At 37.5% G+C, this 15,973-nt stretch overlaps 1 protein-coding gene across 1 annotated transcript in view; it reads right to left on the minus strand.

Moving 5' to 3' along the window:
• The window catches only part of kcnh3 (potassium voltage-gated channel, subfamily H (eag-related), member 3), a 147,790-nt gene that overhangs the window by 51,174 nt on the left and 80,643 nt on the right, over nt 1-15,973 (minus strand). Inside the window, exons 2-3 of the mRNA XM_073845462.1 lie at nt 5,813-6,046; nt 458-592 (exon numbers count right to left, since the gene is read on the minus strand). Of these exons, the coding sequence (XP_073701563.1) occupies nt 458-592; nt 5,813-6,046 (369 nt within the window). The remainder of the gene's footprint in view (nt 1-457; nt 593-5,812; nt 6,047-15,973) is intronic.

Here is a 15,973-nt window from a genome sequence, read left to right on the forward strand (position 1 = left end):
ATTCATTTTCACATTTTATTTTAATTGCGACAGCCTTAAGACATTGTTTAATTGTGCAGGGGCATTTTTTGCCCCTTTGTCTTGAATTTAAATGGATTTTTTTCCCCGTTTTTACATTTAGATAGATTGCCTTTGCTCTCTCTCTCTCTCTCTCTCTCTCTCTCTCTCTCTCTCTCTCTCTCTCTCTCTCTATATATATATATATATATATATATATATATATATATATATATTCTCAATGATTCATTCATAATCAATAATATTATATATAGTAAGTTGATACCAATAAATAAACTAAACAAAAATGTCTAATATTGGCTGATAACCAATATGTTTTGGATTTCTGTGAAACTTAAAAAGGATTACCTATGACATTAGTCTGTAAACCTTTTTTTTTTCTTTATAATTGGAACATACATTTATTGATAAATCTCATCATTCAGGTAGCGACACTCACCTCTTTCTGGACTCTGTTCTTCATCTTGGACTTTCTTGTTGTCTGTTATGTCCTTGTGTGATACTAGAAAGAGCACCACCTCTCCCTTCTCATTCTTAATGGGCACAATATCCAGAAGACACCAGAACTGAGTTCCTGTCAACACATAATATCCATAATAGCCGTCAGAGTTAACATTCAACATGAACATTCAATATTGACATACATTTATTGACAGGCATTTACTGAGCCTTATATTTAGACCAGGTTTTATGTTTAAAATGTAGCACAGATCTATAAATTGTTTAATAAGATTTTTCTCCTTATTAGTTTGAGTCTAAATCAGAATGAACTTTTCTAAGAGGTTGTCTCAGTTGGCTGTAACGCCATGTGCCTCTATTTGTATCTTGACTTAAATTGAAAATACGAAGAAAAAAATAACATTTTTGCAGCTCTAGACTTAGTAAATAACAAATGCAGCACAGAAGGACATCTCAAAGTCAATGTCATTTAAAATGCTTCGTATCCTGTCTGGCAGAAGCATCCCATGTGAATCCATTAGATTTTAGCAGTTGAATCTAGTTGCAACAACTAATCAATGACATTGATAAAAAATATGCTTACATAAAACTCTTTAATTTGTAACTACTGATTGTTCTGCTATTATTAACAGTCACTTTTTCACTGAAAAGAAAATATAAAACATTTTACACACTGTTTGATGTTATATTTGGCTATAGATGTCACTTCTGATCCTATGAGCATAAGTTCTGAACACAGGGTGTACAACATGACACAAACATGTTATAAGATGTAAATCATCTTTTCATAATATTCATCTCCTGTCCTTTTCTTCCTGAGTGGTCTGATTTTAATTTCTGAGCATTTGGTTTTCCCAGAAGTGAAATTCTCCATCTATCCAATTTTCCACTGATATCTGTCAATAACTTCCATGCACGTCTCTTTTTTAAATAAATGAAAGTTTACAAATGTAGTCTTTTGACAGGTGAGCAGAACATGTCTTAACTGCTAAGCACAGAATCCACTGTTTTGTGCCTGTGTGTATTTGTGTGCACACATATGGGTTCTCCGACGTTCTGCAGCTGCTCAACATTATGCCAGAGCATCACACCATGCCTCATTAAACCGAGACGGAGGGAAACGGAAAGAAAGAGGTAGAACATGCTTGGTTGGAGGTTGGAGTTCCTAATGATACACAGTTCTGTGTGTGTGTTTGTGTGTGTGAATCACTAAGCCCTTTCATTAGGCACAGCGTGAGTCAAGAGAAGTAAATTTCAATAAGAAAAGAATACATTTCATTGAACCGGCGGTCAAAGACCATAGGCCATATAATACAATGAGCACTACGTTCAAAACAAACCACTTAATAAGGTCTAAGAACAGCAACATGCCAACCTATGAATAAAGCATGTGCTGCTGACAATAGGTAAATACAATAAATTGATTTGTGCCACATGTGGTGAACAGCTAAAATCAACAATGAATGATTAAACAGCCACTAGTTTGACTGCACAATGGATGCAAGGTTGTTATGATGATTATTGGCCAATAAGGGTCACGAATTATTCCTAAACCTCACATAAGAGCTCTTTAATACACTAAATTAACTGCATTGTATCTCAAAGCAACTGTGTTTACTATTTATCACTGTTTTTAAAGAATGGTTTAGAATTTAAACTGCCATTAAATGCCATTTTGACTTTGAGCGTATAGCAGTAATAAAACACAACAGGGTTTCTCATTCAATGTAGCAAAAACAAAACTATTAACTTTAATGTAAATTTCATGTAAAAATTTCATTTTTGTGTAGTGATAGTTGTTCATAAGCCCCCTGTTTCTTTTAAACAGTTAATCTACCTGCTGTTCTTCTTCTTCAAAAAAAAAAAAAAAAAATAGGGTAAATTTAACTTACTTTGGCTTCTGGAAAACAAAATAAGAATAATGTACACATCTTCATTCTGTTCAGAAGTTTACACCCTTAATGCATGTTCCTGCTGGTTCCTCAGTTGTCTCAGTGTGAAAAGATGGATCTCAAAATCATAGTCAATGTTGGAAAGGGTTCAAATACACAAAAATGCTGAAAAAAACAAAGAATTTGTGGGACCTGAAGGATTTTTCTGAAGAACAGTGGGCAGTTTAACTGTTCAGGACAAACAAGGGACTCAAAAAAAGAAATGGCTGTGGCTCATTCAGGTAACAACACAGTATTAAGAATCAAGTGTATGTAAACGTTTCTCTTGTGGACTGTTTGTGAACGTCTTTCATGTGAAATATCTTATTCAGGTCAGTACTAAATAAAAAATAACATGCATTTTGTATAATCCCTCTTATTTTAGTAAAAAAATTAACATTTTGAAGATTTTGCGAGGTGTATGTAAACTTTTGAATTTAACTGTAAAGGATACAGTTGAATATAATTACAGACAAATTACAAAGCAGTCCTTTAAATGATTAATAAGATGATTTGGTTCAGGACTGTAACATGATTGAGTGTTCAGTTGTCATTTTTATTTTATTTTCTTATTATTTATTTGTTATTTTTTGTAAATTATTTAATTTGTGTCAAAGCGATAATTGAATCTGCTTTTGACAGTTTGATTGACGGCGCCTCAATGCAACATGGCATCCATGCAACAGAGGGAATTTACAGCAGTCTTGCTGCTATGATCTTTTATTCCCTTTGAACCAAGTACAACCTCAACCTGAACCTGGAGGCCAGGAGAGGTGTATGAGACTTGTTCGGCGAGAGCCAATGTTTAGAAGTCCTTTGACTCAGTGACAAAGTGGCAGAAGGGTTGTTGTGGCTGATGCACAGAAGTGACGTGATGGAGGAAACATTCAGAATTCTGTTTGGGACTGACAGCTTGTTCAGACAATCCCCAATCAAACCTTACAAACTGGACAGAACACAAAATAGTCTATTCTGTTTGATAAGACAACAAACAGCTCCTGAGTATCTCTTACAAACCAGCCAAATGAATGAATTCAGACTCTCTGAATTCAGGCTGCAGGGGGCAAATTTTCTCTGATGCATGTTGCACGAATGCTAAATTGAAGTGAATCAGGTGAGAAATCGGTTGTCAACGCTGCTGTGTTTCGAGAATATTTCGCTCCATATATCTGGCAAATTCTCTCCACCTGTTCTGGTGTCTGATAGGGTTTGACAGAGAGGTCTACGCTGTATGTTCACAGCATTTCACAGTGGTCCCCTGGTACATGGAAGGAATTGTGTTCTCTTGACCGCAGGTGGGTAAAAACGTGGATAGCATTAACTATACGACACGCTGCGCTCTTTCTGTGTATCGTGTTCCACACGGAACAAATCAAGCTGTAAGAAATCATTGTAATCTCTAAGGCATTGTTTATTCAAGGCAGGTTTAAAGGCATATTGTGTTATTGTCAGGGAAATTGGTGAGGGAGAGACAAGACAGAGAGCTGCTCAATTATGATGTTATCATAATCTATGCTCAGCTGCTCCAGACACATGTTAAAGAACAAGGCAGGCATTTAAAGTCAATTTGTTCAAATATATATGTTGTCTGGACTGAAATTGTATTTGTTTGGCCATCTGCTGTGAAGGGAGCTCATGATTACTTTTAAAGTGAGCCATTGTAGATGTTTTCCTGTCAGATCTGTTTAATATAAGCTCAGGTTGTATTTATTCAATTTGTACTTTTTAAAAATGCAAGGAAATTATATTCAAAATGTCTAATTATTGATCAATATATAAGAGATAATGTAACAGTACATACTTATATAATCTCTCTAATATTATGTTACACTGCTACTTACTAAATAAGTAAATGCACATGAAACATCGATTTGAGGTTCAATTATTTTATTAGACAATGAAGCAAATCTACTGTAGCCCAGCTATGTAGGAAATCATTTTCAGTCAATTAACAGCAGAATCGACCAGTTCAACAAACTGTTCCATAATAATACAAAAAAATCTATTGTCTAAAGATTGGAAGAAAATCTCGGGTTGATTAAATTTAAAATGTCTTTTTCTGAACATCACTCGGTTCTTTTATTTTTATCCCTACATCACCCCACTGTGTTAATCATTTTTATTATTGCCTGCAGCTGCTTTTTCACTCTAATAAATTCAGTACATATGAAATTCATGTCTGATTAATTGATTTTAGAGTTTGCTTTGATTCTGTGTCCTTATCCACAGCATAACTATAGTGCCTTAATTGCTTCAACATCCTGTTTAATTAACTCCTCTTCCTTTCTGAATGTAATTGTCAAATTTAAGTCTTAACTAAATTCATTATTATTATTATTACTAAGAATAATTGATCATTAAATTATTAATAATATAATTTAGTAATTTAGTATACATATTTATTTTTGTAATTTTATTATACATTTCTAAAGTGAACCCCAGGTATTAAGACTTGTATAGCGTATTATAACATAAATTATGTCTCTTACTAAAATATGTAGTAGAAAACCCTTGAAAAACTTACATTATTTTAAAAAATCCACATCGTTTTATACATAATGTGGACTGTGGGGGGCGCCATTATTTCAATGATGTGAAATGGTTACACTCAGTGAGCTACTGCCGCTAACAGTTGCTATTTTTACTGCAGCACAACTCGAAAAATGAAATACTGATTCAATGCCACATTATGCAAGTCTTAACTGCTTTCCGAGATGATGTGGATGAATTAAAACTTCCTAAAGACCTGCGTCTTTGTTCTCTCCACTTCATCCCTGATGCCTTTTAGGCTTTTAGTACGCCACAGCTACTGAAAGAGCTTACAAATGGCAGAGACAAGAAACGCTAGATGCCATCCTGGCAGGATATAAACACAGACCCTTGTCATGACGCTGCAGTCACTGAAGAAGTTTCTCAGCATGGATTTCACTCAATATTTGGGGGCATTTAGACTCCTTGTGGGAAAAAGAAAAAGATGGTATGTCATTCGGTTTAAGCCTACTCTTATATCCATCATCACCTGTAAGTTCTTTCAGTAGCTGTGGTCATCGTATCAGTTCTTCTTGTTTTCTGAGTTGTATTAAACTGCAACCGAGCTGCGGTTGAAGGGTAGTGACAGTGGCTCACAGAGTGCAACCATTTTACATCACTGAAAATATGGCACCCACCATAGTCCAAAATATATATATAAAACAATGTGGATTTTCTAAATAACGTAAATCTTTCAAGGGTTTTTTACAACTTGTTTTAGTAAGAGACATCATTTACATTATATTAAGCCATACAAGTCTTAATACCCGTGGTTCCCTTTAATAATTAAAAAAATAACAGTTGATGAATTGGGATAAAGCCCTGATCATGTGCTTTTGGTGCAGAAGACATTTAATTAACAATGTGACTTGTACCTCCTTTTTTGTAGAAGACTAGTTCCGTCTTAAACTCCCGCCTTTCGTCCAGTGCGCCCTGGATCTGTGCCATCAACTTATCACTGGTTTCAGGCCCATACAGGAAATGACACGCACAGCTCTTCTGCATCAGTTCCGCACGGGCATAGCCAGTGAGTTCACAGAAGCCATCAGAACAATACACGATGGGGTACAGAGACTGGACCTGCGCGTTCCCCAGCACAAAGTTACTGTCTGTAGGAGAAAAACAACAAAGACAGAGAGATAAAAGACTGCTCATAAGAAATGCAACAAAGTTATTTGAGTTTCAACACTTGGTATATTCAACAAAAGGCCTGAATAAAAGACTTATTGACTTCAGAGCAGTTGTTCAAATTTTTAAAATGCAATGAAAGAAAAATAATATGAGTTAACAGAAATCCCTTGTGCTAGCGATATTTTCTTCAGCTCTGTTATCACACTCACCCCAGACTCACTGGAGGCCTCAACAATTCGCACATCTTCTTAACAATGCTTTAAGGTACCTTTAAACACTTTCCACAAGCCTACTGGGAATCTGTTTTGTCTGCTGCCTTATGACCTTTTGATATGCCTGAATGAATCTGACAGGAGTGAAGAAAGTAGCTATTTATATACAGTCGTGGCCAAAAGTTTTGAGAATTACATAAATATTGTAAATTGAAACAGTTGCTGCTTAAGTTTTTATAATAGCAATTTGCAAATACTCCAGAATGTTATCAGTAAATACTCCTTAAGTGATCAGATGAATTGCATACTGTAGTCCTTCTTTGCCTTGAAAATTAACTTAATCCCGAAAAAAACTTTCCACTGCATTTCATTGCTGTCATTAAAGGACCTGCTGAGATCATTTCAGTAATCGACTTGTTAACTGGAGATCATTATGTCAGGCTGATTGGGTTAGAATGGCAGACTTGACATGTTAAAAGGAGGGTGATGCTTGAAATCATTGTTCTTCCATTGTTAACCATGGTGACCTGCAAAGAAACGCGTGCAGCCATCATTGCGTTGCATAAAAATGGCTTCACAGGCAAGGATATTGTGGCTACTAAGATTGCACCTAAATCAACAATTTATAGGATCATCAAGAACTTCAAGGAAAGAGGTTCAATTCTTGTTAAGAAGGCTTCAGGGCATCCAAGAAAGTCCAGCAAGCGCCAGGATCGTCTCCTAAAGAGGATTCAGCTGCAGGATCGGAGTGCCACCAGTGCAGAGCTTGCTCAGGAATGGCAGCAGGCAGGTGTGAGCGCATCTGCACGCACAGTGAGGCCAAGACTTTTGGAAGATGGACTGGTGTCAAGAAGGGCAGCAAAGAAGCCACTTCTCTCCAGAAAAAAACATCAGGGACAGATTGATCTTCTGCAAAAAGTATGGTGAATGGACTGCTGAGGACTGGGGCAAAGTCATATTCTCAGATGAAGCCTCTTTCCGATTGTTTGGGGCATCTGGAAAAAGGCTTGTCCGGAGAAGAAAAGGTGAGCGCTACCATCAGTCCTGTGTCATGCCAACAGTAAAGCATCCTGAGACCATTCATGTGTGGGGTTGCTTCTCATCCAAGGGAGTGGGCTCACTCACAATTTTGCCCAAAAACACAGCCATGGATAAAGAATGGTACCAAAACACCCTCCAACAGCAACTTCTTCTAACAACCCAACAACAGTTTGGTGAAGAACAATGTATTTTCCAGCACGATGGAGCATCGTGCCATAAGGCAAAAGTGATAACTAAGTGGCTCGGGGTTCAAAACGTTGAAATTTTGGGTCCATGGCCTGAAAACTCCCCAGATCTTAATCCCATTGAGAACTTGTGGTCAATCCTCAAGAGGCGGGTGGACAAACAAAAACCCACTAATTCTGACAAACTCCAAGAAGTGATTATGAAAGAATCGGTTGCTATCAGTCAGGATTTGGCCCAGAAGTTGATTGAGAGCATGCCCAGTCGAATTGCAGAGGTCCTGAAAAAGAAGGGCCAACACTGCAAATACTGACTCTTTGCATAAATGTCATGTAATTGTCGATAAAAGCCTTTGAAACGTATGAAGTGCTTGTAATTATATTTCAGTACATCACAGAAACAACTGAAACAAAGATCTAAAAGCAGTTTAGCAGCAAACTTTGTGAAAACTAATATTTGTGTCATTCTCAAAACTTTTGGCCACGACTGTACACTGTCATTGTGATGAGCTTTCAATTAACCTTTTGGTTTGCAGTCCATGTAATGTTTTGCACTGTTTTTTAATACACCATTAAGGAGAAGTTCACTTCCAGAACATAAAAATTACAGATAATTTCCTCACCACCTTGTCATCCAAGATGTTCATGTCTTTTATTTCTTCAGTCGTAAAGAAATTTTTTAGGAAAACATTTCTCCGAATAGAAGACTTCTGTGGTGCCCCCGAGTTTGAACTTCCAAAATGCAGTTTAAATGCAGCTTCAAAGGGTCTTATCTAGTGAAACGATCCATTTTTTTTTATTTTTTTATTTATATACTTTTTAACCTAGGTCGAAAAACTCCCATCTCATTTTCTCCTCCAACTTCAAAATCACCCTTTTTCGACCTACTCTAACTGTCTTGAACCAGAATACACAGAGTACACGCAGAGTTAGACAAGACAAGCATTTGAGGTTAACAAGTATATAAATTGTCATTTTTTTTTAGAAAATAACAGGTTGTTTCTCTGGATAAGACCCTTCCTTGGCTGGGATCGTTTAGAGCCCTTTGAAGCTGCATTTAAACTGCATTTTGGAAGTTTAAACATACAAGTCTACTATATGGAGAACATTCCTGAATTTTTTTCCTCAAAAAACATAATTTCTTTATGACTGAAGCAAGATCTTGGATGACAAGGGCTGAGTAAAATATCTGTACATTTTTGTATGTTTGGTGTATTCACTCACTCCGAATCAATACTGAACTACTTTGCATGTCCATTTTTATAACAGTTTCCTACATCGGATGAAATTCAATTTATCATCCTTGTTTATTGTATTAGATGTACAGACTGCAGTGTTCCTATCACAATTCTGAGATTTTTTTTATAAAGCGGAACAAAGTGAGTAAAGCCAAAATTATACAATTCAGATCTGAAAGTGTGAATGATGAAACAAGCATTGAATCTAAAGTCCAGCATTATTTCACACAAGCACAAGTACAAACATGCTTTGACTTCAGACTGCACATACTCTGAAGCATGGATTTTCATCATCAAACGAGAGAAAAGAAAGATAAAAAAAAAATCAGACATCACGCAGGACAAAGAAAATGGAATGCGTTACCTATATTCATCAGCAGTCATTAAATCATCTCTTGGGACTACAAAGTCATAATCATATTCTCACCAATCGAATATTTATTGCTTGGCGCTGAGGTGCAAATATTGATCCATCGGCTAGTGGGCGCCCCTCTCCTCTCTCTCTATGTGTTTAATATTTCACAGGGTTTTGAACGGGAGCAGATTTATCTATGGCTGTGGTATTTAAAATGGAGTGGTGAGCTGCAGGTTCATTTTCATGCTGTGATAAAGTGGTTGGAGCAGAAGAGAAAATCTACCAATCACATCCTTAAGACAACACAAAGAAGTCAGCAGAACAGCTTTCGAGAAAGAAAGGTGTGAAGAAAGGATGGAGAGGACATGAAAAGTGATGTATTATTTTATTATAGACGGTGATAGGACTATCGTGTCATGCAGCAGTCTGATTTTTCCATGGCAGTGCATTGTATAAGTCCACTTTTCCGGGAAACAGAAAACCGCTGCTACTATTATGATTTTTTTTTTTTTCGATTCTATTTTTATTACATTATAGCAAAGAATCCAAAAGAACAATATAAATACAGAACAATTATCTTTAAAAGTACACAAATGCTGGGATAAAAACAAAACAGCGCTGGGTGAAATATGGACATGAAATTCGCACCCAACGGTTAGGTTAAATGTTTTATTTAATTTACCTCAAATATGGTTTAAAAATTACTATATGGCTGGCTGAAAATTTAAAAATTGAAAATTCTAAATCAAAAATCAAACACTAGAGGCATCAGCAATAATGTGAACAGCAATAAAGGTGAACATTTATTATTAAGCAATTTAAAAATAAAGTTCAATATTTATTATTTATTAAACTTACTGAATATATTAATACATATTAATTTCCAACCTATTTTGGGTTTATTTTAAGCAAGACATTTTTAAGCAATAATTCAGTTGAGTTAAATAGAGTGTTTTTTTTTAGAGTGCACAATAAGTAAAAGGTAAAAAATATATATTTTTTATTCATATTTTTGGAACCTGTGATACTTTTTTCAGGATTCTTTGATGAATAAAAAAAGTTAAAAATTTAAAGTTAGAAATTTAGTATTACAATATACAGTATTCTAAAGTTTGGGGTCAGTAATTTTTTTCTTTTTTAAAAAATAATATTAATTTTATATAGCAAGGATTTGTTAAATGGATAGAAAGTAATAGCAAAGACTTACATTGTTAGAAAATATTTCTATTTTGAATAAGTGCTGTTCTTTTTAACTTTTAATTAATCAAAGAATCAAAAGTAAAAAGTATAACATGTTCCAAAAACATAATGAGCAGCATAACAGTTTCAACTGTAATATAATAAATCAGCATATTAGAATGATTTTGGAAGGATCATGTGACACTGAAGACAAGAAGTGCTGTGTCACAGAAATAAATTACATTTCAAAGCATATTAAAATAGGAAACCAATTTTAGAAATTGCAATAATACTTATTTTTAATTAAACTAATACAGCCTTAAAAAACACTGAAAATCTATATATATATATATATATATATATATATATATATACTGAGGAGAGCATTTTCCATTCACAAACATCTTCAGTATCTGGTGCAGATGCTTTCCCCCCGTCTTGTATTATATTTTTTATGTTCACATTTACTTATTTAGTTGCTGGGTAGCCATAACTGACTGTCAATGCAAATAAAGGAGAAAATCAGTTGGGCTGATATTCCAGATGCTTCAATAATGCGCTTAAAATAATAAAATGTGTATATTTTTAATGTGGTGTGTACATGAGCAGTGTCACGTCTGCATTGTTATAGTCAGAATGTGGTTGACTCATGTTTTCCCTGCTTTTCCCAGCTAAAGCCCTTTTTTTCTACCTGGCTTCAACTTCCTGTTTATTCTCGTTACTCTGTAATGAATGACGTGAAACCCACTAACAACCTCTTCCATATGAGTCTTAATAAATGTACCCGCTGTTGCTGTAATAAAACATTACTAATGTAAAATAAAAGATGAGGGTGATTAATGCAGGACCCCTGAGACGGACAAAACGCTCTCACCTAAAGTGGTTTGCAAATTTCTCTGTGATTGAATAGAGAGATATATGACACAACAGATGGGGGAAATAAACACTGGAAATCTTGTTTACAAGACAATCTGAAGATGTTGTTTACTTTTATTGTTAAATTTCAGATTTGATTGTTGCCAGAGATGATGTCACCATGGAGCTTGACTAAACTGCATTAATTCGCTACTCATCGCTCTTTTTTCTCCCTTGCTGACACATTAATCTAGTAATAGAAGAGAGGCTGAAATTAATGTTTTGACAATATGTCTGATCAGTTCACTATGTCTGTCATCTTCGTCTTTCTTATTTTCTCTTCTACATATCTTTTTAATGAGATAACTTGATGCTATACATCACTAATCTGAACTATGAATTGCATACAACTTTTTCAATTATCTAACGCTTCAAACGCTGCACTCATGGTTGTAAAGCTCTAATGCGTATTCTTTTATGGCTAGACAAAATATATTACCAAAGTTTATTGTTTAATGAGTTTGTTTTACAAATTAAAAAATATAATGGGTGCATAATGTTTAATAGTTCACTTGTTTTTATGGTTTAATCAGCTCAGTCAAAGTGCCTCAAGCAGCAGAAAGAAAATCACACGTGAGAGCTCTGTAATATGTCATTTTGTTTCTTGTTTTTCAGATTAAGTGGAGAGAAAATCTGCTATGATAGTCAAAAATACATTTTTGTAAGCCTATTTTCCAGCATACAGTAATTTATCTCAGTAACGTATAAAAAACAATTACATTATATTTAAATATTAATATATTTAACACATATACTGTTTTATATGGAAGCCTGTTTCCACCACTGAACAAAAAATATAAAAACGTAATTGCGACTTTTTATCTCACAATTCAGACTTTTTACTTGTAATTGCGAGTTTTCATCTCACAATTTAACTTTTTTCTCTGAATTGTAAGATATAAACTCACAATTACGAGTTATAAAGTCAGAATTGTGAGATATATACTCGCAATTCTGAGAAATAGTCACAATTCTGAGAAACAACCAGATATAAACTTACAATTCTTACTTTTTTCTCAGAATTGAGAGTTCATTACCTGCAATTTCGAGTTATTAAGTCAGAATTGTGAGACTTAAACATAAACTCTCAATTCTGAGAACATTTTTTTCCCTCAGAAATTGACTTTATAACTTGCAATAGCAAGTTGATATCACAATTCTGAGATATCTCACAATTGTGACTTTTTCTCAGAATTGTGATTTAATATCACGCAATTCTGAGAGAAAAAAAGTCAAATCGTGACATTATATCTCAAAATACAGACTTTATAAGTCACAATTGTGAGTTTAGCATGCAAGTCAGAACTGCTCTCAACGAGAGGAGTTTCCCCTGGGACAAGGATCTGGTGCGCCAGCTGTACAAGGGGCGCGAACGCAGACCTCATTGGTGGTTGATGTAAGATCCGGAAGAAAGTTTCTCAGAGCCTGAAACCAGGCCAACATCTCCAGGCAATTGATGTGCCACCTGAGATGAAGACTCCTCCACAGACCTCGGGCTGAGCGGCCACTCATGACCACTCCCCAACCAGTGAGGGATGCATCCGTCGCAAGCGTGACGCGGCAACACGGAGCTCCCAGCACCGGGCCCTGAGTCAAGAACCATGGTTTCCTCCACATGTCTAAGGCACGAAAGCATCGCCGCGTGACCTTGATCATGCGAAGCGGGTTTCCCCTTGGGGAGAACCCCTTGATTTTGAGCCACCACTGAAGGGGTCTCATGTACAGCAGGCCAAAAGGAATCACGTTGGACGCAACCACCATCAGACCCAGCAGTTTCTGGAACCGCTTTACAGTGAGTGACTGGCCTTCTTTCACTCTCGCAACCTCTGTGAGGATCGAATCGACACGAGCGGGAGACAAACGAGCCCGCATCATGGATGAATCCCACACCACGCCTAGATAAGTGGTCCTCTGAACTGGAGAAAGTACACTTTTCTTAGCGTTTAGTCTTAACCCTAGCACTTTCATGTGTGACAGAACAACATCTCGATGTTGAACCGCCATCTGCTGAGACTGGGCCAAAATCAGCCAGACGTCGATATAGTTTAGTATGCGGATGCCCTGGAGAACAATTAAGTACCGGCTGTAGAACCCGGACTTTCGCTCGTGAGTAGGGACCACCTCGATGGCCTCCTACCTCAGGAGAGTATTCACTTCCTGTTCCATAACCAGAGCCTGCTCGGGGCCCACAAGTGTGGGAAAAACTCAGCTGAAGCTGGGAGGAGGAGCACCGAACTGAATTCGGTAGCCTCTTTCTACAGTCTGCAGGACCCATTGAGACACGTTTGGCAGAAATTTCCAAGCTGCCAAAGAGTCTACTGAGGGAATTACTAACTCGGGGTCCTGAAGCGGGGGGCCGTCAGGAAAACACCCAGTTAGATGTTCGAGGGACCTCTGTGGAGGTCGCGAGCCTCCTGGTACCACTACGATGTCGGGCGGTGACTGAGAGATATGCATGCTGGGGACCCCTGAGGACACTGAGGAGAGACGGGCACCATTTAATAAGGTGTTAACCGCTCTTCCCCAGAGGTGGCTGTCCTCACTAGCCGAGGAGCTGGTATGCGGGGAGGGCTGCTGACGCTCAGTAGCCCCCTGAGCCGGAGCACGGCAAGGGAGGAACCGCTGAAATGCCGCCGCTTGACGTAGTGCCTCCTGGTGTCTGTCAACGACTGAATCAACAGTGTCGCCGAACTAACCCGAAGGCACGAGCGGGGTGTCCATAAGGAAGACCCTGTCCTTCTCTTTAATGCTGGACAGGGTCAACCAAAGGTGTCTCTCCGGAGCCCCCTCGCCTTCATCCAGCTCCTTCGGCAGGTCGGCTTGGTACGCCTGCAACACCCCCATGATGTGCAGACACGCACCAGCCTGACCCGCTGCCGCATACCCCTTGCCCACCAGAGCTGAGGTGGTTTTTAGAGCTCTGGAGGGCAAGGTCGAAGCCTTCAAGGACGATGCCGCATCGGGGGACAGATAGCTCGCAAGCGTCTGTTCCACCCGGGGCATCGCCTTGTATGCGTGCTCAGACAGCCCCGCCACGTTAGCATAGTGGGCAGCGGACGGGCTGTAGTGCCGCGAAGAGTAGGGTTTTCCCCACGACCTCAACACCTCAGTGTGGAGGTTTGGGGAAAAATGGAAGGCTCCGGCAAAGAGGTGGCGGCCGAGACTGCAGAAAGCGTTCATCCAGCTTACTTCTCTGCAGTTCGGCCTGTCTCTCGGCTGGCCACTCAAGATTGAGTGTGGCGACAGCACGAGTGACCACCTCTAATAGCTCCTCATACTAGGGAGATTGAGGGGTTGATTCCTCATCGGCGCCCTCTAAATCCACCTCCTCGGAGGAAGACAAGAGAAGCACTGTGCCCTCTCCCCGGGGGGAAGAAACCGCAGAGCGGGCTTCCAATCCCAGTTTATTTCTCACAATTGTGAATTTATATTACGCAATTATATTATAAAAACTCAGAATTGTGCATTTGTATCATGCAGTTCTGAGAAAAAAAATGTCAGTATTATAAGATAAAAAGTCACATTAACATTTTTACATTTTTTATTCAGTGGTAGAAACAGGCTTCTATAGTTGTAAGCAGGTCCTTGAGGTTGTAAGTGCTAATATTTTTTCTTGTTTCTCAGCACACACATATTCCTCTAACTGGCAAGAAACTGCACCCTTCACACTCTGTCAGCTTTGTGCTGTAGGAACAAAATAAAGTGTAACCGAAACATTGCAGCTATTCCCATAAACAACAGAATAAGAGTTAAGCTGACAACATAACACGCTAGTTGCTCATTACAGAGGCATTAGCATAACAGCTAGCAGATACTGCTGCTTGCTCTGTATGGCTTCATATTGACTGATTTTAATGACTTCTTTATCTCCGTTACCTTGCCTGTGGCTTATTCTCCCTCGTAGACTTTATTAATTTTACAGAATACACTTAATTCCCTCTGAATTTTAGATGAAAAGCTTTACTTTATCAACACAACTCAAAAGCTAGCCTAGCGTGTATCCAACTGATGGTTTGTACTTTGCTCTTGCACTTGGCCTGAGGGCTATGCTTAGGCATCAAGCAACTTTTTCAAAAATGTTATTTCAGGTAATAACAAGATTATATAAATTTTTGCTTTTGAATAGCCAACTAGACTGGGGAGTCCCAGACCCTAACATGATGAAAGTTGCATTCATCTGTATGACAAGTTGCAAAAACAGTAAAATGGGTAGAATGGAAAGTATTCCACAGGATCTAAGTGAACTGCTTCTTATGAATTTGACAGACACTTTTATATAAACTGACTTACAGTGCATTCAGGGTTTACATTTTGTAAACAGTACAGTATGTGTGCGCATATTTTTCAATAATGAGCTCATGTAACATGCGTAGTGCCAGAATTATAAAGTCTTGGGTTCATTTTCCAGGGAACGCAGTAAATAAAATGTATATTTTGAAATCACACTGATAATGCACTATTGCAATGCTTTTAAAGCAAGTTTCATTAAAAAACAACGTTCTATGAACAGCAGTAATGTACCAAATCAGTATTCACCACTAACTTGTTTTATTTATGTCAAACTGATGATAGAGGAATATTAGGGACTATTTTTTCATTCTTGGTGCCTTGAAATAATGTAATGCTTGAGCAGACTTCATTTTCTAATGCTATGAATGAGAATGAATACGTAATTAAGATATAGAGCAATTTAAATTTGCATTAGTTGAACTGCAATGCCTGAAGAATAAAATTCCATGAGTATTTCTGGATACTTCAGTACAAGAGAACTCAGAACAGATAA

The sequence above is a fragment of the Garra rufa genome, chromosome 8, assembly GCF_049309525.1.
Source record: "Garra rufa chromosome 8, GarRuf1.0, whole genome shotgun sequence".
NCBI lineage: Eukaryota > Metazoa > Chordata > Actinopteri > Cypriniformes > Cyprinidae > Garra > Garra rufa.